We start from the raw sequence: 20809 nt of genomic DNA on the forward strand, positions 1-20809 counted from the left end.
GAAGAATTCGTGTTTGTCACTCAAAAGACCCTCGAGCACATGTTTTAGACCTTACTATCACATTAGACATCACATAATACAATCTTGCATGCTAATCTAATGTTTTCCATTCAAGCTACACCTTCAACTATCAAGGGTGCCTTATTTCTCCTTTCAACCACATTTGCATGACATTGATGTCATGTATCCTTACAATTTCTTCATTTCTGTCACTCGAACAAGATGAACCATATGTTGTTGCTGATGCTGCCACTTACTGAACAAACCCACACTAGGAAGGATATCCAAATGTGTATGTCACATAGTTTGTTTTCTCAAAATTTCTGCTCTTTTCAGCCATAATGTCACTTGAAATACTTAGTTCTTCCCTGAGTATACCATTCTCTCATGCATGCCACCAACATTTGACGAACCTCACGCTAAGGGATATTTTAAATCCACTCCTCACTTCAAATATGACCAAATTCATCCAAACACCTATTTCATGTGTATCTATCATTTATCAATCTCTTAGCTATTGATTTCAAGCATCTTGAAACATCTCAGTGCCGCCTTGTGCTATCTTTGATCCCTCATCAGACATTGGGGTGCTCAATTTGCTTATCCCCGCTGCTAGAAGACTGTCATATCCTCCCAGGCATACCTATGACTCCTCTATCACCTGAGACTTGAGTCAATACATCATCAATTACTTGTTAGGCACTTATTTCTGTTACTTGTGTCATTAAATTATAAATCATTTGCCAAGGTATCTATGCTGCCACTTGAAGGTGTTCAAGTTTGACAATTTGATGTGCATCCATGCTCCTTTTGTCACTTAGCTGGCACATATGTAGATTTGCCATCATGTTCTCTCCACTACCAAGAAAGCTTTGCCTACCTTTGCCATCATCTCTCTGCTAAAAATAAAGCTTTTGCCTTTCTCCATTGTACTCTCTTTTCGTTGCTCCACATGACTCGTCTTCCCTTAAACAGGGTTACATTGTCTTTTGTTTACACATATGGCACAAGAAGTGGTCAATGCAAAGTAAGAATATGGGCTGCAATGAGATGAAAGCTCAATTTTAGGCTTACATATATAAGAACTTGACAATGAAGATGACAACAAGAACAAAATAGACTCATTACTGAAAGTTACATGTGGCTCAACACAAAGATTATTATTATGCAAGGTGTATCACACATCTTCCTGAGCAAAATTTCTGAAGTAGATGATCAAGCTGGGAAATGACAAATAGATTCAAGTTAATTGTGCAAAACAAGGACAGAGGAATTACATGAATTTTCATTCTTTTGGAAGAAAATGTAATTGCAACTATAGATTATTTATTATGAGTACATTTTTTTGAAAGAAACCATTCAATAGAAACTTAAAATGTGCAATGTCTTCTCCAGTCAAACTTATATATTATATTCTCCTATACTCATCTCCACAATCTCCAATAACTTTAAGCAGGTCCTTTCCCTTCTGAGTTACTGTCAAGATTTTGGCTGTGTCCTCTTCATCCAGGGCAAGAGAAAATATAGCCTTTGAATCATTAATGTGTTCAGATAAACCAAGCCTGACACCTATCATGGAGCCTGCAACTAATGGCTGCAGCATACGATTCACTCATAACATATTACAAACTTTCAGGTTAAAAGGATTTGATTGCATCAAACAGTGCACAGAAAATATGTTCCTTTTTGAGTATGTGAAAGTAACATTCGTAATTTAAAGAGACTGTACAAGATAACAGGATGGATCTAAATGTCTGTGTTAAGTAAACTCGAACTTACTTGATCAAGTATGTACCGCACAGCAACAGCTGGAATAGAAACGGCATGCTTCAATGCAACACTTTTAAGTGTCTGCAATAGCTCTTGAAAAAGACTCCATCCACCCCAGGCATCAACCATCTACAAATCCCACATTCAAAGAAAAATCTATATCATGCAGATCTAAAATCCAATTATGATATCTCTTCTTTACTTAAAGTGCAGTTTTGCAATTTGAAGATTTGTGTGTAAAGACTGCATTAATGAGTATAAGCAGTGTCAAACTATCAATAAGAACTTCAGTAGAGGCATGGTATGGAGATACATACTCGCTTATATTTTTGAAGGGAAGGAGTGTTCAGTGGAGGACCAGCAAAAGGGATTGATATGTTGGCATCCAAAAATTTCTCCGATAACAACCCTCCCATTACAGTCCCATACCTGCCATTTAAAAATAATAGATATCAACTACAATACTAGACAAGTAGATAGGACAAAATATTAGTGAATGAGTAAGTCAGCTAACAAAATACTCAAGAAACGTGTAACTGTTTTTCCTATCCGTCACACACATTGCTCCAGATAGGCACACACAGAGACAGAGATTACGTTATTAATTTCACACCCGAGTGTTGGCATATCTCTATCATCTGCTTTTGAGGTCGCATATCCACTATAGAATGTTGCACCTGTTAGTACTACAACATAATGATGACATCAAAACCTAGTTTGTCCAACTAAAACTATTAAAAACAAATATGCACCGTAAGAACACAACTAATAAGAAAAATTCAAGCCTAGTATACCACAAGAAAGAGAAAAACTGTTGCATATCTTTGCAGAATAGAGTATGCAAGATCTGGATTAAGAACTCACTTGATTGCTGACAATGGGAATACTGTTCTCCAAAATTATTTGTAACCTCCTTGTATCAAAATTGGTTAATGCTAATGTCTTGATTTTACCTGCATAAGATTTCATATGGGAACTGAAATAATAGCAGTATCTCCTATAGCTTCAGCAGGTCATGTATGAAATATAGAAATCTTATCGCTTATACGTGAAGAGTCTTCTAATAAATTATAATGAAGAACACCATGATTGCCTCAACAGACAGAAAATTACCAAAAAACCAGAGAAAAGTAGAGATAATAATATCTGGTCTACTCCAATTCAAATGTAAATAGCAGACAGACCTTCTTCCCTTAGATCAGTCAGGAATTTCAATGCATCCAAATATTCTGAATTAGAATAATCCCACCTGATCACAAATCATCGTATAAAAACCTTCAAATACGGTCAAAGAAACACTTTTTCCCCTTCCCAGTAACTTTACTTTTTAAAAGCTATAGCATAATATAACTAACAGGTTAAGAAAATATTATTAAAGATGCAAAAACTACAATTTTTTCCCCTAGCATTGTATGGAAGAAACAAAATGCTTCTAAAAATATGATCAGCAGTTCAAAGTCTTTTTCTATACACGGTTACAACTTGGTGTTTTTGGAGCCTCTGGATTGCCTTCTTTAGATAAGATAGCAAGAAAATATGTGATTATCATATCATGGTCAATATCATGAACCTGTTACAAAAATATAAATTTGAGATGAAGCCTGTAGAGCAGAGTGAAAAATAGAATTAAGTGGGCCATATGAATGGCAACATTGCTTACCAATGAAATTGAAGCATGTCCAGAGATTTGACATCCATTCGTTTGCGAGAAATGTCAATGTTATCTCTAACATAAGCTCCAGTCATTTTACCAGGAGGTGGCACCCACTTTGTGAGCCTGATCAATCAAAGATAAATGGATACATCTTAGATTTTAATTGACTATACAGGCAACTTTTCATGAGTTAATAAAAAGGAACAACAGAAATTAATGTTGTCCATAAAACTATATGTATTTTGATTTAGAAATTTTTTATAATTAAGATGAGATATATAAAGGTATTCCTGCAGAATGGTATCAGCAACCCAGTTTCAAGAAGTCGGACTTACCATGCCACTGGTTAGTTTGCTCAAAACTAATAGTAATATACATTGTTGATTATTTGTTGCAACATGTGATTGATAATTGAATAGCATTTACACCAAAAGAGAGCAATGTTACAAGTTGCCAGAAAATTTGGATGATCATAAGCTTACCCTTTGATACTTTCAACCATTTCAGGTGGACGTTCTCTCCTAACCCTATTGATGAAGATTCCATATAAGTCCTCTGCTGGTCCATCTGCACAATGCAAAAAATATTTTTTTTAATTCAACTAGTAAATTTGCCCTTTGGGGTGTCCTCTAAATTAAATGCCATGAAAGGGCTATAATTTCTGTCAAATTGATGCAGGACTGACACCTGACCTCATCTGACAGGTTGTGCCAAAGCCAGAATAGGATGTGATAGTTACATCTAGTCAATAATTAACATTTTGCATATGTATATGAGCATGTATTATGTCTGAAGGGGAATGAAGACCACTCTCCATTACAAAGCCTCAATGATTTCACCACTTCAGCTCATCCCATTTGACTAACATTAACATAGTTATTGAAATCAGGTGACCAAACATTAGGATCAGGTCAGGGGACTTGGAAGCCCATACAAGGTAAGACTCAGTATACTTGATTCATCAAGTTTTGAGTAAGATGCTTGCAACAGAAATGTAGTGCCTCTCGTGTTTGCAGTCTGTACCTTGTCTATTTTGATTCGAAAGATACTTGATACTCTTTATCATTATATGTACTTTGAGGATGACCTGAGGGTCGGATGTTATACTTTGATTCAGTACCATAGATGCTTTACTGCTATACTGTTCAGTTTATCATATTGCATGTTGATGCTATTTTGAGATGACGGTAGATCTATGATGATATCTAGTTATATGGTTATTAGACATATTTGTTGATTAAGTTATGAGTTGGATTTTATGCTATAGTTATTTACTTCATTCTTGTATCTTTACGCTTTCTGCAGACCTGAGTGGTGTAAATGGATTAATTTCTTATTTAATGCATTAATTGCTTTGGCTATGATATTATTATACAATTGCACTTGATCGTGTGTTTTAGTGTGCAGGAATTATACCCAAGGCAATGGCACATGGAGTTAGTGATTCAGCTGTTCATATTTTACAAATGTCGTCCCTATATGGTCGACGTATCCTTATTTTAATTGTTTAAATTAAAGCCTTTCAGGACTGATAAATCTGAACTCATCTGCATTATGTGTTTAGACCACTAAGCATGTCTATGCATTTAGAGGTTCGCATTGTTGCGGAAGTTATTATGTGGTTTTCTATGATTTTGGGTTTTTGGGCTTTAAATCTTTTTGAATTTAATTTCTGGTAGTTTTTCCTTAGGTGAATTTCTGTTACAGAGAATAACCTGCTTTCGTTTGGGTTGATTCGGAGTCTAGCTAGTCTAACTGGCTATTTGCCCTAATCGACTATTCACTCGAAAAGTGAATAAGTATTGAAAAAGTGTTTTTATTATTCACTTTTCACTTTACCAAAATAGAAATTTGGGAGCTCTTTTTTGAAATCCTCTTCTAAAGGATTTGATTTATGTTCGTTCTAAGAGCTATGAGCGTGGGTTTTTCACGAGATCGGTCTCGTTGGATCCGGCTCTGGGAGTTCTTGCTTTGCCATCACTTTCAGCAGTTTCGGCAGGTTATTTATTTTATTCTGTAGGTTTTGGTTTCTGCCCCTTTTGCTGTCAGGTAGGGCCTTCCCGTTTTGTTGTTTTTGCTCCATTTTAGCTTCTGTTTCTTGTAGCAATATGTTAGGAGGCTGAGAAATAGTGTTCCCCTCCATTTCTGTTTGTTGGTTCTGCCCAGTTGGTCAGGTATGAACATTTTTCCTTATTTTTGAGATGGGGGTTTGGGGTTTTGAGCTGTTTTTGCATACAATGTCCAAACTCATTTATTATTGGATTTTCAAAGTTTTTGTACTCAAAGGTCAAATGGGTTTTAATTTTGGAATTTTCCAATTTTTGGGGTTTTTACCTCATTTTGTGTGCCGTCGTGTTTTCTCAGCACAATGTGGGTCATGGACCTGGACAATCCATCTAAATGTCAGTCCGACCACTGTTGCATTGGGATGCATGCTACATCCGTCCTCCCAATCCTGTTTTCGGTCGAGTGACTTTCTGTATTGTTTTCTCATCCAATCCTTGTGTTATGATCTTTGTGATGGTGGTGCGCCACACACGAGTATGTGCGCGTGCATTTATTAAGTGACTTGCGAGTCCTGATATTTCATGGTACTTCCAGAATTAAGATCATTGGGGTTGGGTTGAGAATTTACATGCCTACAAGCACTCATCGTTGGATGAGCATGGGTAGGGTAGTGTAGCATATGGAGGGGCTTCTATCTCACAGCCTAGTGACCATTCCCGGTTGGCAGAGGAAGTTTTATATAAGTGATAACTAAATAAAACACTGGGTGGTAATAAAACATAAGATAATTAAAAGTTTGGGTTTGTGCGCCTTCCATTGGGGAGAGCTGCCACCCGGAGTGTGCATTTCCCATTGGGGAGTTCAGCTGCCAATACTAGCTTGGGCTTGTCGATGCCAAGCGACTCTCCATGATGTCAGCCCCTACTTAGTAGCCCATTGAGTGTCTGACCAGGACCTATAGTTATGCATTGTCTTTGTCTTGGTTTTAGTCATCATATTGCCTGGCGTGTGTGTTAGCCATGGATGTTTGCCTGGTGTGTGTTTGTGGTTGGATCATTATCTCCATCAGCACAACGGGAGTGGACCTACGAGTGCCATGTGGTTGGGAGGCGTAGCTACCTATACCACTGCTAGGGACCGGTGTACAAAGATGATCTCTTGTCCTAGTGCAACCATTGCTGGATGTTTTCACTTGGCACTTCGGGTTCCAGAGTATGCCTTCTTGTGATTTATGCTTTCATTGAGATGCTTATATATCATGTTTAGATGATGTTAATTATTGACGCATTTCCTTACTATGATGATTAGCATGTGATAGGTGATGTTGCTTTCAGTACTCTGCGACGTTTTCCCTTCTGTTCTTTTCCTTCGCTGTATGAGTAGATGGTTAGATGTTATTTCCAGCTTTCCGTCTTTTAGTTTTGTTTGAGTGTTCTTGCCTCGATATGTGGATCCGGTACTCCCCAGTGTGGAGGTTCTAAACTTTGTTAAACTTTTTTTTGTTGTCCTTATGTGTTTTCTTGATTTTCTTGGGCGACCATGTATCAGCATGGGGCGACATAATTTTATGTCGCATGCTCATTAGGATTTCATCGTGCGATACTGGTAAGTATCGTACCCCTTAGGAAGAAATATAGTGCGATACTAGAAAGTATCACACCCTCTTTGGTGAAGTGTCGTACGATACTGGTAAAGTATTGCACGCCTTACGAGTTGTGTCGCCTAATCCCTAAAAGTGTCACCCAACTTCTTTAGAAATATCGTGCGATACAAGAAAGTATCGCCCAGTGCTGATTTAAAGTATCGCCTGGGAATTGCGAAAACCTATGCAAGCGGGCAACGGGCACTTTTCGGTAAGACCTAAACTTTTCAAGAAGTGTTTAGGGTATCCTCTTAAGTGTTCTTCAATCCTTTGGTGTCGCATTTTGAATTCGGTATGTTTTGATTTGAATTCAATTGTTCGTCTTCGATTGTCAGTTGTTTTGGTCAATAGCGGCGTTTGGAGATCCATTGGCGTCAGTATGTTTGGATAGTCTTCTGTTGCGATCTTTGTGATCCATGTATGATGGCTGTCTTGTACTTTCATACTTGTTTTTTTTTTTTTTAATCTTGGCTTGTTTCCAAGGATCTCTGGGCGAGGCATTACATTTGGTATCAGAGCCCATGTTGCAATATTGGGATCTCTATGTTATGCTCCCACTATGGTTTTGTTTTCTGTTGTGTATTATTATATTATGGTTGTTATTTTGATATCTTATTAGTTCATGGTTTTGACTCGTATGCTTGTGATCCGATTGTTTTGAACTTATCTTGTTGTTTCCATAGTGATGCCTCCTGCACGTAGACTTGGTGGCCGTGGTGGTACCCGTAGCAGTAACCGTGAAGAAGAGCACCGTGACGAGGGACGGCAGGAAGGAGAAAGGGAACAGGGTAATGCTAATCATGCTGTCATGGGAGCATTGAAGCCAGTACTACAGGAGATTCTTGCTTGGTTGGGCCCTCGTATTGAGGAGCGCCAACATGATCATGATCAAGAAGAGGGATCTCATCATGGAGATTCCCACTAGTCAGAGCATAGAGAGGAAGAACGTGAACGTGAGCATTCCCGTACTCCACTAGGTGGCAGAGGGCACCATCGGGGTGATAGGGACCACAACAGTGAAGATTCCATCAAGTTGGATATCATTAAGTCCCTTCAGCAATCCAAACCACCATTATATGATGGCAAGGGAAGTGGTCTCAAGGCTAAGATTTGGTTGTTGGACATGGAGCGCTAATTCACCATGTATCCATATTCAACCAACATGAGGGCCCGTTGTGCAATTATGCAATTGAGGGACCACACATCCATTTGGTGGAATATTCAAAGTCAGAAGATTCAGATTAGTGTTGCAGATCTTTGACAAGAGGTTCCAAGAGAGATTCTTATCTCCTCAGTTCAAAGAGGCCCTTGCTAATGAGTTCCACGCAATCTGGCAAGGTGACATGTCAATGGACCAGTACGAAATCCGATTCTTTGAGCTTAGGCAATATTCATGCTACAACAATGACGATTTATTCCCCTCTCATCATTTCATCTGAGGCCTTAAGGATGCCCTCATTGGAGAAGTTCGTATGCATCAACCTAGGACTCTTGTTCTTGCTGTGGAGAAGGCATGAATTGCAAAGGAGAATCTAGCGTGAGGTTTCAGTAGCACGTCTGGTTCTCAAAACCAAAGTGCTCAGAATTCAAGACAGGATGCACAGTATTCCCCATCCTCAAGGAAGGGCCAAGCCCAATCTAAACCCCCTCAAGGTGGTGGTAGTCGTTTTCGATCAAGGGGAAAATGGCCTAAAGGCGGACAGGATTCTAGTACCTCTGGAAAGAAAGGAAATAGCTAGAATCAAGAACAGAAATTGCAGCAGGATCACCCTCCTCAGAGCAGTCAGCAAAATTCTAGCAGGGGTAGTGCACCTTATCCTAGTGCTACCCAAGGTAGTCGCGGAACAGGTTCCAACTTTGTTGAAAACTGTTATTCTTGTGGCCAGCCTAGCCATAAGTCTTTTGAGTGTTTGATCAAACCATCTTCAGGACCTAGTAAGGGCACAGCAAGATCTGAGCCTACTGTCGGAGATGCTAGTAGGAATCCCCAAGTCTTTGCGACGGTTGACAACCGTCAAGCTGATCATCAGAGTACAGTAGTCGAGGCTACAAGTGCGTTACACGGTATTTCAACTTCAATTTTGTTTGACTCTAGTGCTTCTAATTCTTTCATTTCACCATCTCTTGTTCAGCGATGTGGGCTAGTGGCAGCACATCAGTTTGATAGGTGGCAGGTTGAGTTGGCCACAGGTTCCAAAGTGGTTGTTGACTCATTGGTTTGGAGTTGTGTTTTGAATTTGGGTACCTTCACCACCACAGTGGATCTACGTATTCTACCTCTGGGATCGTATGACATTGTGTCGAGCATGGATTGGTTAGCCGCCCATTAGGCGAATATAGATTGCCACCGTAAGACGGTATAGTATGTTGATGACACAGGTGGGCAGGTGGAACTTTTGGGAGTCCTGAGACCAGTCTCACTTCGATTGATCTCAGCTAATCAGCTGAAGCGGAGTATGTGGAAGGGTTGCCAATTGTTTCTTGTGTCTGTCAGTGATCTCGAGGAAACCGAGAGTTGTACGGTGACACTTGATGATCACCCACTCCTTCGTGAGTATGCCGATGTGTTTCCTGATGAGATTCCAAGTATGCCACTGCAACGTGACATTGATTTTTGAATTGATCTTGTACCAGGAACAGAGCCAATTTCACGAGCTCCTTACTGCATGACTACTCAGGAGTTGAGTGAGCTCCGATTGCAGTTGGAAGAGTTATTGGCCAAGGGCCATATTCATCCTAGTGTATCCCCATGGGGTGCACCAGTCATCTTTGTAAAGAAGGATGGTTCATTGTGTTTGTGCATTGACTATCGACAGTTGAATAAGGTGATAGTAAAGAACCATTATCCTTTGCCGAGGATAGATGAATTGTTTGATCAAATGAAGGGAACAAGAGTGTTCTCAAAGATTGATCTTAAGTCAGGATACCATCAACTTTGTATCCAAGAGGTTGATATTCATCGAACAGCTTTTCATATGCGATATGGGCATTATGAGTTCACGATTGTGCCCTTTGGGTTAACCAATGCGCCATCAGTATTTATGAGTTTGATGAATGGTGTATTTCACACTTACCTCGATCAGTGTGTCATTGTATTCTTGGATGACGTATTGATCTATTCAAAGATTGTGGAGGAGCATGAAGTCCATTTACATCAGGTATTGCAGTGCTTGAGAGACCATCAGTTGTATGGAAACTTGAGTAAATGTGGGTTCTTCCAGTGCGAGGTGAAGTACTTGGGACACATCATTACTGGTGACGAAATTGCAGTAGATCTGGGGAATATTCATGCTATCATGGTTTGGCCGATACCCACTAATGTCTCAGAAGTTCGTAGTTTTATGGGATTGACAAGTTACTACTATCGCTTTGTGAAGAATTTCTCACGAGTAGCTCATCCCATCACTTCTCTTCAAAGAAAAGGGAAGAAGGATGTTTGGTCAGACCAGTGTGAGGCAGCATTTAATGCTCTTAAGGAGTGTTTGACTAGTGCACCAGTCCTTGCAGTGCCTAATCCTATAGGTGATTTCATGGTTTGCACAGATGCTTCATTGGAAGGCGTGGGTGCAGTGTTGATGCAGGATGGTCATGTAATTGCATATGAGTCTAGGAAACTCAAGGACCATAAGCTTAATTACCCCACCCATGATTTGGAACTCGCGGTCGTGGTGCATGCCCTTGTCCATTGGAAGCATTTTCTTTTGGGACACAAGTTCGAGTTACACAGTGATCATAGGAACTTGCAGTATATCTTTACTCAACCAAACCTGAATGCACGACAACATCGTTGGATGGAGTTATTGTGTGAGTATGAATTTGATGTTCATTACATTAAAGGAAAGGAGAATGTTGTCACGGATGCTTTGAGCAGAAGGCAACATGAGGTATCAGTGATGTCATTGGGAGTGGATTTGCGAGGCCATATCTTGAAGGCTTTGCCTAGTGACACTTGGTATCAGGAGGTGACAGCAGAGATCGAGTCTGGACATACCCTTGAGGGGAGATTTTCTAGTTATGTTCTTGAGTCCGATGGACTACTGCGACACATGGGGCGGATCTATGTACCCATGTCGGTTTTGTCAGAAGCGCATCGTGCACTGTATTCCGCACATCCTGGTGTTAAAAAGATGCATGCAGATCTCAAATAGTTGTACTTCTGGGCAAGGATGAGGCGCGATGTTGCTCATTTTGTTGCTAGATGTCTTGAGTGCCAAAGAGTGAAAGCAGAACGTCAGCATCTAATGGGTCTTTTGAAGTCAAAAACCATTCCAAAGTGGAAATGGCATATGATATCCATTAATTTTATCATAGGGCTGCCTATGTCATCACGGAGACACAATTGTATCATGGTGACAGTGGACAAGTTGTCCAAGGTAGCACATTTTTCACCCATGAGAGCATCCTACATAGCTTCTTCTGTAGTGCATGTTTTCTTAGAGAATATTGTTCGTTTGCATGGGAAACCTCGTCGGATCATTTCAGATAGAGATCCAATGTTTACTTCGGCACTGTCGATGTCTATCCAACATGTGTTGGGCACGCAGCTAAATTTTAGTTCGGCTTATCACCCAAAGATCGATGGTCAAATTGAAAGAGTGAATCATGCTTCGCATGTATGTTATAGATAGGCAAGTGAAGTGGAAGGACTATTTGTACCTTGTTGAGTTTGCATACAACAACGGGTATCATAGTTCTCTTGTTATGTCACCTTTCAGGCCTTGTACGATAGACCATGTCGTACTCCTTTGAGTTGGGATCGCTTAGAGGACCGAGTTCTTTTGGGTCTAGCGATGCTTCGGGATATGGAGCAGCAGGTTACTCGCATTAGGGAGCATTTGGTTGCTACTCAGGACAAGAAGAAGAAGTATGCTAATGCCCATAGGTCGGATCGTCACTTTTTTGTTGGTGACAAGGTGTTTCTAAGAGTGCATCTAAGGAAAAGCCCCATCCATTATGGGAAAGGCTCTAAGTTGGCGCCACGTTTTATCGGACCTTTTGAGATCCTCGAGAGGATTGGTCCTGTTGCTTATCGACTAGTGTTGCCACCTAGCCTATCGCGCATCCATGATTTTTTCATGTTTCTATTTTGCCGCAGTATATTCCGGATGTGACCTATGTTCTTGATTGGGATGCTTTGCAAGTAGCAGAGGGGGAGCTTACTTTGGAGCCCATTCATATCCTACAACATCGGAGGTTGACCTTGCGAGGTTGGGACATAGAGCAGGTAAGGGTCCAATGGGACCCAAGCGATGAGACCCTTGCAACTTGGGAGGATGCTACACGACTGAGAGGATTGTATCCCTATCTTTTTGCCGACTTCCAAGAGTAAGCCTATGCTAGTGGGGGAGGATGTAGTGCCTCTAGTATTTGCAGTCTACACCTTGTCTATTTTGATTCGAGAGATACTTGATACTCTTATTGTTATATATACTTTGAGGATAACCTAAGGGTCGAATGTTATACTTTGATTCAATACCATAGATGCTATATTGCTATACTGTTTAGTTTATCATATTGCATGTTGATGATATTTTGAGATAACAGTAGATCTATGATGATATCTGGTTATATGGTTATTGGACATATTTGTTGACTAAGTTATGAGTTGGATTTTATGCTATGGTTATTTACTTCATTCTTGTATCTTTACGCTTTCTGCGGACATCAGTGGTGTAAATGGATTAATTTCTTATTTAATGCATTAATTGCTTCTGCTATGATATTATTATGCAATTGCACTTGATCGTGTGTTTTAGTGTGCAGGAATTATACCCCTGGCAGTGGCACATGGAGTTAGTGATTCAACTATTCATATTTTATCAATGTCGTCCCTGTATGGTCGACATATCCTTATTTTAATTGTTTAAATTAAAGCCTTTCAGTGACTGATAAATCTGAACTCATCTGCATTATGTGTTTAGACCAGCAAGCGTGTTTATACATTTAGAGGTTCGCATTGTCACAAAAGTTGTTGTGGTTTTCTGTGATTTTGGGTTTTTGGGCTTTAAATCTTTTCGGATTTAATTTCTGGCAGCTTTGCCTTAGGTGAATTTCCCTTACGAAAAATACCCTGTTTTCGTTTGGGTCGATTCGGAGTCTAGCTAGTCTAACTGGCTATTTGCCCTAATCTACTATTCACTCGAAAAGTGAATAAATATTGAAAAATTCACTTTTCACTTTACCAAAATAGAAATTTGGGAGCTCTTTTCTGAAATCCTCTTCTGAAGGATTTGATTTTTGTTCGTTCTGGGAGCTATGAGAGTGGGTTTTTCGCGAGATCAATCTCGTTGGATTCGGCTCAGGGAGTTCTTGCTTTGCCGACACTTTCAATCGTTTCAGCAGGTTATTTATTTTATTCTGTGGGTTTTGGTTTCTGCCCCTTTTGCTGTCAAGTAGGGCCTTCCCGTTTTGTTGTTTTTGCTCTGTTTCAGCTTCTATTTCTTGTAGCAATATGTTAGGAGGCTGAGAACTAGTGTTCCCCTCCGTTTTTGTTTGTTGGTTCTGCCTGGTTGGTCGGGTATGAACATTTTTCCCTATTTTTGGAATGGGGGTTTGGGGTTTTGAGACATTATGCTGGTCGTTTTTGCATACGGTGTCTGAACTCATTTATTATTGGATTTTCAAGATTTTTCTACCCAAAGGTCAAATTGGTTTTAATTAAGAAAATTTCCAATTTTTGGAGTTTTTACCTCGTTTTGTGTGTCGCCCTGTTTTCTTGGGTTTTCTTGGCACAATGTGGGTCGTGGACCTAGACGATCCATCTGGATGTCAGTCCGGCCACTGTTGCACTTTTATGCTGCATTGGGATGCATCTGTCCTACCATCTTGTTTTTGGTTGAGTGACTTTCAGTATTGTTTTCTTATCCAATCCTTGTGTTATGATCTTCGTGATGGTGATGCGCCACACACGAGTACGTGTGCGTACATTTATTGAGTGACTTGCGAGTCCTGATATTCTGTGGTACTTCTGGAATTAAGATCATATGGGCACTCATCGTTGGATGAGCATGGGTAGGGTAGTGTAGCATATGGAGGGGCTTCTATCTCGTAGCCTGGTGACCATGTCCCGGTTGGCAGAGGAAGTTTTATATAAGTGATAACTAAATAAAACACTAGGTGGTAATAAAATATAAGATAATTAAAAGTTTTGGTTTGTGCGCCTTCCGTTGGGGAGTTCAGTTGCCAATACTAGCTTGGGCTTGTCGATGCCAAGCGACTCTCCATGATGTCAGCCCCTCCTTAGTAGCCCATTGAGTGTCTAACCAAGACCTATAGTTATGCATTGTCTTTGTCTTGGTTTTAGTCATCATACTGCCTAGCATGTGTGTTAGCCATGGATGTTTGCCTAGTGTGTGTCTATGGTTGGATCATTATCTCCATCAGCATGGCGAGAGTGGACCTACGGGTGCCATGTGGTTGGGAGGCATAGCTACCTATACCACTGCTAGGGACAGGTGTACAGAGAAGGTCTCTTGTCCTAGTGTGACCGTTGCTGGATGTTTTCAGTTGGCACTTTGGGTTCCGGAGTATGCTTTCTTGTGATTTATGCTTTCATTGAGATGCTTGTATATCATGTTTAGATGATGTTAATTATTGATGCATTTTCTTACTATGATGATTAGCATGTGATAGGTGATGTTATCTACTTGTAGGATTATCTTATACTTTACTTCTAGCATGTTAGATTTCCTTATGCTTATGTTGTAGCATGTTTTAGTAGTGACGTCCCTATTACGACAATATCGACAATCTGATCGGTGGCTTGGGATGTTACACGCGAGGGATGGCTAGGGCATACGATGGTCTTATGATGCTATTGACGGTTGGGAGGAACCGCGTATTTAATTTGTTGTATTGCTCATTGTGATGTTATTCCCTTTTTACTGCGATGTTGCTTTCAGTACTTTGCAATGTTTTCCCTTCTGTTCTTTTCCTTTGCTATATGACTAGATGGTTAGATGTTATTTCCAGCTTTCCATCTTTTAGTTTTGTTCGTGTGTTCTTGCCTCGATATGTGGATCCGGTACTCCCCAATGTAGAGGTTCTGAACTTTGTTTAACTTTTTTTTGTTGTCCTTATGTGTTTTCTTGATTTTCTTGGGCGACCATGTGTCAGCATGGGGCGACATAATTTTATGTCGCATGCCCATTAGGATTCTGTCATGCAATAATCCTTGAAAGTGTCGCCCAATTTATTTAGAAATGTCGCACGATACTGGAAAGTATCGCCCAGTGCTGATTTAAAGTATCGCCTAGGAATTGCAAAAACCTATGCGAGTAGGCAGCAAGCACTTTTCAGTAAAACCCGAACTTTTCGAGAAGTGTTTAGGGTACCCTCTTAAGTGCTCTTCAATCCTTTCGTGTCGCATTCTAGATTCGGTATGTTCTGATTCAAATTCAGTTGTGCATCTTCGGTTGTCAGTCGTTTTGGTCAGTAGTGGCGTTTGGAGATCCGTTGGTGTCAGGGTGTTTGGATAGTCTTCCGTTGCAATCTTTGTGATCCATGTATGATGGTTGTCTTGTACTTTTATACTTGTTTTAAAAAAAAAATTATCTTGGCTTATTTATCCTTGTTTCCAAGGATCTCTGAGCGGGGCATTACAAGAAAAGATTAAAAAAAACAAATATTTAGATTTTCCCTATTCTTTACAATATTATATCCTGATAGGTCAAAAGTTCCTCTATTTGATTTCTTCTAAATTATGATTTGGTATCCAACAAAAAGATTCAATTACTTTTATTAATTTTTATCATTAAAAAACAATAAACTTCATAAATTTTATTCTTGAACCTTGATTTACTTCTGTGAAAACTTCAAAGCAATAAAATAGCTAAAAGACTAATTACTTGCCTCGGATAATTTGCCTCCACTTAAAACGAAAAAGAAAAGCCATTCCACAAACACAATTTATTGATGATACAACCATAGACAGCATGGAACATCTCATTAGTTTTTTTGTTAAGATAACTTTTCAAGAAGATTGATTCAGAATTTATTGATGTGCTTATGAATGCAGTAACAAATTACATAGATTCTGATAATTACAATAGCATCTCAACAATTTCCATGAGATTTAATATGATTATGAAAACCTTCTTCGTCAAACGAATTTCCTTGCAACTAGATAATTTACCGCAGTTTCATAGAACCCATTGAGAATTAAATGAAAAGAACCCAGGGACTCATACCTTTGCCATGCAAAACCTCAAAGTACGCCTCACCGACACGTCCCCCCACTAAGTACTTGGAGTATCCAAGTGCCCCCACCTCTGCCATTCCGCAACCACGTGGCTGCCACAACAGGTACCATTGGGTACATACTATGTTGAATGTTTAATGGTTTCGGTTTGTGTTTCAATTTTTCTATACTCAAGTATTTCATTTCAGTATGTTATACTGAAATATCATTTCATAACTAGTATTTCGAGTTCTATATGTATAGTATATAGCACCCCTTGCCCCCCAGGTCGTCGTCCTAATATTGAGAGCCTTTGTTCCATGTCACAAAAAATCGTCCCAGCATCCAAACATACCCCAGTGCATGTGTTACACTGTTAAATATGGTGAGAACAGCTCAACTTAATTAATTCCCGATGTCTTGTTTACATTCAAATATTAATTTCATAAATAAAACATGTTTTACGATCTCCTACAATCTCTTGTTAGCACCATGAAAAGGTTAAGAGAAATTCTTAAAGTTTGTCCTTTATCATTTCTATGCAAACTTTTAATGCTATTGAATAGCTTATGTCCATCTCACTATTGGCCTTATGGAGTTGTCTATAGTCGCCGCAACCATGTCGCTACCACAAGAGGTACTTGAATTTTCTAATTATTTTGATTTTTGAATGTTACTGTTGGGTACATACTATGTTACTATGTTGAATTTTCAATGGTTTAGGTTTGTGTTTCAATTTTGCTATGTTCAAGTATTTCAATTCAGTATGTTATACTGAAATATCATTTCATAACTAGCATTTCAAGTTCTATATGTATAGTATACAGCACCCCCTGCCCCCCAGCTGTCGTCCCGAAATTGAGGCCCTTTGTTCCCCTGTCACAAAAACTCATTCTGGCTTCCCAGCATACCAACATACCCCAGTGCTGGTGTTACACTGTTAAATATGGTGAGAACAGCTCAAATTAATTAATTCTCCATGCCCTTCTATTTACATTCAAATATTAATTTCATAAATATAACATGTTTTACAATCTCCTAGAATCTCTTGTAAGTATCTTGAAAAGGTTGGGAGAAGTTTCTAAAAGTTTATCCTTTATCATTTCTATGTGAACTTTTAATGGTATGCTGAGCCCAAACTCAAGGGCTGTAGTAACATGATAACATCAACCATCTTCTATAGTCTGTAATAATACAAAACCACTTACTATGGTCCATGATACTGTGAAGACTAATATTCTTCATAACTAGCCCCCACCCATTGCTTGACCAGATACCAGCACTAGTTTTAGTTGTGTAAGACTTGAGAAGCTCATCCATAGAATGCACTGTTTCAACTTCAAGAGAGCATCAAATCCCATACACTAGATAGCAAAGGTTCCGCATCAAGCAGCTGTACTTGAAACTGTAGAGTCCAAAAGTGGTACCACTTAGCACTGACAATTTCTCTGTTCCTGTCATTACTAGGTGGCAACCCCATATATGATACAACGCCTAAATTTGACCATCAATATTTCAGGACATGCCCCTCTCAATGGAGGATGTCTCCCACAGGGCTTCAGCAAAACATTGTTGAATTATATTGAGTTATCCTGGTCTATAGCCTTTTCATTTCCCTTTCATGGTAGAGATATCTTAAACTATGCTCTTATGAAGAACAACGATAGGCTATTCACAAAGAAGAGGCATATTTCTTTTATAGGAGAGGTCCCAAACTTGACAGTAAAGACTTCTTTAAAAGTGAAAGCTATGATGATGGTGCATGATATTGGGGGAGCTTTTTCTTCTCACGAAAGAATCATCCGTATCATGTTAACACCAACACTGTTTTTATGTTTGTTGGAGTCCTTTTGTAGGCGGGACAAACTGTTAAGGTTAAAAGACAAGCATCCATCACAATTCTCAAACCATGTTGAAGATTGGACCTCGACTCTGTCCTCACTCTGGCAGTCCCGGGCTCAGGTTCCCGTGTTGGTGATGGTTTATGGCCTTCTGTTTCGGTCTTGGTTGCTCCCCTTTACTTAATTATGTTCACCATCCTGGGTGATTGGATACAATGATGACCCACACATTCAACAGGTAAACTGGGGGTTTGTGTTCATAAGATTTGCCAAAAAGGTGATTACTCAAAATGATATGTACCGGTCTTTTGCACTGGAAGCAGAAACAATAAACAGTGCAGATGACATGGATAATGCTCCCAAGGGATGGCTTTGCAGAAGGTCCGAGCTGCTCTGCGAGGATTTTGTTAAAAACTCCTCGGGGTTCTATAAAATGGCCATCCATTGTGGAGCTGTAAGTAACTCTTATCAGTTATTCTTTTAGAAGTATGGCTCCAAGGTCATTTTTATCTATTAAAAATAAATATGGCAGAATCTGCTCAAGTTTATTTATATAATTATATTTGAAATATTATATTAGTTGTCTCAATTGATCCAGAAAAATAAGATATAAAAGTGCTCTTGGAAGTCATCTAATTCTAGTCACTGTTATTACAGAAAATATGCAAAGCATGATAAATTTTTTTTTTTTAAACGTAGGTTGCATTACATGAATAACAATAAAAAAATCATTACATTAGCTTAACAGAAGAATTATAAGAAACTATGTCCCAATAACAGAAAAGGATGAGAGCACCCGACCCATGTGGACAGACGCAAAATATGGCCTGGTCTAATGCAAATTTAAACTTGAAAAAAATTATTTGAACACATTAAAAACAATACAATTTCACCATTAAAATTTTGGCTAAGTCTTGCCTAAACGCTTTTAACTTGCCTAAAACAATATTAAAAAAATAACTTACAAATTATATCCTTAAACCCTAACATGTTTCTCTACAATGTTAATAAAAAATCAAATAATTTGTTCTTTATTCCAAATAATCACGTTGAGTAACTAACTATAGTTCAAAGCCTACATAACCATTTTACACAGGATTTTTAATATAATTCAAAAAATGCCATGTCACTGCATCCTCTGCAAAAGATAATATTCCAACAATACTACTTAAGCTTGTGCAAATTTTAGCAATAGGTGTGGATGAAGTCAAATCATTCAGCTCGTAGATGCATGAAATGTTTAAAATGGGTAAATTTGATAGCTACGGCTTCACAAACTTTTCGATCAAAATTAAAAAAGCGTAATAAAGACTTACAATGATCGGCCATGTCAAAAGTGGTAAAACCATTGTCAGCATATTTAAGCATGGCTTCCACTGCACTATTTCTCTCAATTTTACCCCAACCGCCGCTAGTTTGCCACATCCCATTTATAACCCTGCAAATCTCTAATTTGTCTCCTCCCTGCCCAACCACTGTTGTCGATTCTTTGGTAGGAGAAACTGCCTCCACATTTAGCTGGGCATTTGGAGCTTTCCATTGACGCCGCTGAGCGCATATTTTGTAATTGTGAGATATGGCCGAGCCCGCCAACAGTGGCAGAGTCGCCCGGCCATTTGCAGGACTGGATGTGCAGGGAGAGAAAGCCATTTGCTGCCTTGTTCAGAACTGATTAACTCGCAATACCCCTGCTTATGAAGTCTTCCCAGATATATTATTATTTTTTGCTTGTTGTCCTTGGATAATTTAGTAATATAGATTGGCGTGTGGCGGGGATTTTCCCGAATTTGTTTCTGTTTTTAATCCATAGGTAGTGAACTAAAAGTTTTTGGCAATAAACTCGAAATTAGATGGGACTGCTTTACGTACATATAAATCTAATGGAAGCGTTACATTAAGCACTTAATGTCACTAATTGAGGCTATTTTTGTAATATTTTAATTTTAGTTAGTTGGAATTGAAGAGGGTTTTGGTAGAGAAGGGATTTGGGTCTAAGACAAATTGTAGGTGTCTTTTGTAGAGTAGGGGGCGAGGTTTATGAGCGATTGTATAAAGTAGAGCTATGATTTGTTTCACTAAAATTCATAGGCATTAAAGTTACAACACTTCCTTCCTTATATAAAGGTTAAATAAAATTGGAGGTCTAGAATGGTATTGGTGAAAGAAAAAGAAGGGTGTGTCATATGCCTAGAAAGACAAGACTCAAACAAGCAATAGGTTTGGTTTAAAGTTACATTAATGGAAACCACTTGTGAATTGTAAGCATGTTATTTTGCCTCTTGATTCTTAAGAGCTTAAAACAACAATAGGGCTAGATAGCAAAGACCCACCCCTACATTTTAATGGGAGATTTCAATGCCAAGACTGTAAATGATAAAGGTAAAAACTTGGGTTACAAAGAAGATTGTGATCTCATTTGGGTAATAGAAAAGGTAAATGACCAATTGATAAAATGTTTGCTAGACTACGAAGTTGGCACAACCACTTTAGGGAGGAATTACTTTACCTGACACCTTCAATTTTATCATTTATTAGGTATTAGATTGTGATGAACCGTATTCTTTTAAACAACATAACAGGAAACATAAGAGAGAAAAAGCGTAGCAGAATTTAGATTTTCAATTTTTCTTCAGTAGTCCCCAAACTAAATTTTCATTACAATGAGGAAAAATATTTGATGAAGGGTACTCCCCTTATTAGCACAAACACACATAATA

The 20809-nt window shown here is 39.0% G+C and overlaps 1 protein-coding gene across 1 annotated transcript; it reads right to left on the minus strand.

The window, feature by feature from the left end:
* Positions 1 to 1263: 1263 nt before the first annotated feature.
* Positions 1264 to 19776, minus strand: LOC149554207 (NAD(P)-linked oxidoreductase superfamily protein). The gene is made up of 9 exons (XM_089789453.1): positions 19409 to 19776; positions 3907 to 3991; positions 3431 to 3547; positions 2955 to 3019; positions 2635 to 2723; positions 2368 to 2447; positions 2088 to 2199; positions 1780 to 1899; positions 1264 to 1594 (listed from the first exon to the last, which is right to left on the minus strand). Exons 1-9 carry the CDS (start codon positions 19740 to 19742, stop codon positions 1409 to 1411), a joined length of 1188 nt encoding a protein of 395 aa, XP_089645579.1. The 5' UTR covers positions 19743 to 19776; the 3' UTR covers positions 1264 to 1408.
* Positions 19777 to 20809: the final 1033 nt, after the last annotated feature.

Source organism: Cupressus sempervirens, chromosome 6 (genome assembly GCF_028749045.1).
Source record: "Cupressus sempervirens isolate cs-2001-9-10 chromosome 6, ASM2874904v1, whole genome shotgun sequence".
Lineage (NCBI taxonomy): Eukaryota > Viridiplantae > Streptophyta > Pinopsida > Cupressales > Cupressaceae > Cupressus > Cupressus sempervirens.

Excerpts from the sequence above, each read along its gene's own strand:
- LOC149554207 (XM_089789453.1), bottom strand. The coding sequence starts at position 19,742 with ATGGCTTTCTCTCCCTGCACATCCAGTCCTGCAAATGGCCGGGCGACT. Across the intron at positions 3,992-19,408 it reads TTTTGACATGGCCGATCATT|ATGGACCAGCAGAGGACTTA; the intron begins GTAAGTCTTTAT and ends TGCATTGTGCAG. Across the intron at positions 3,020-3,430 it reads GACATGCTTCAATTTCATTG|GTGGGATTATTCTAATTCAG; the intron begins GTAAGCAATGTT and ends ATTTGTGATCAG.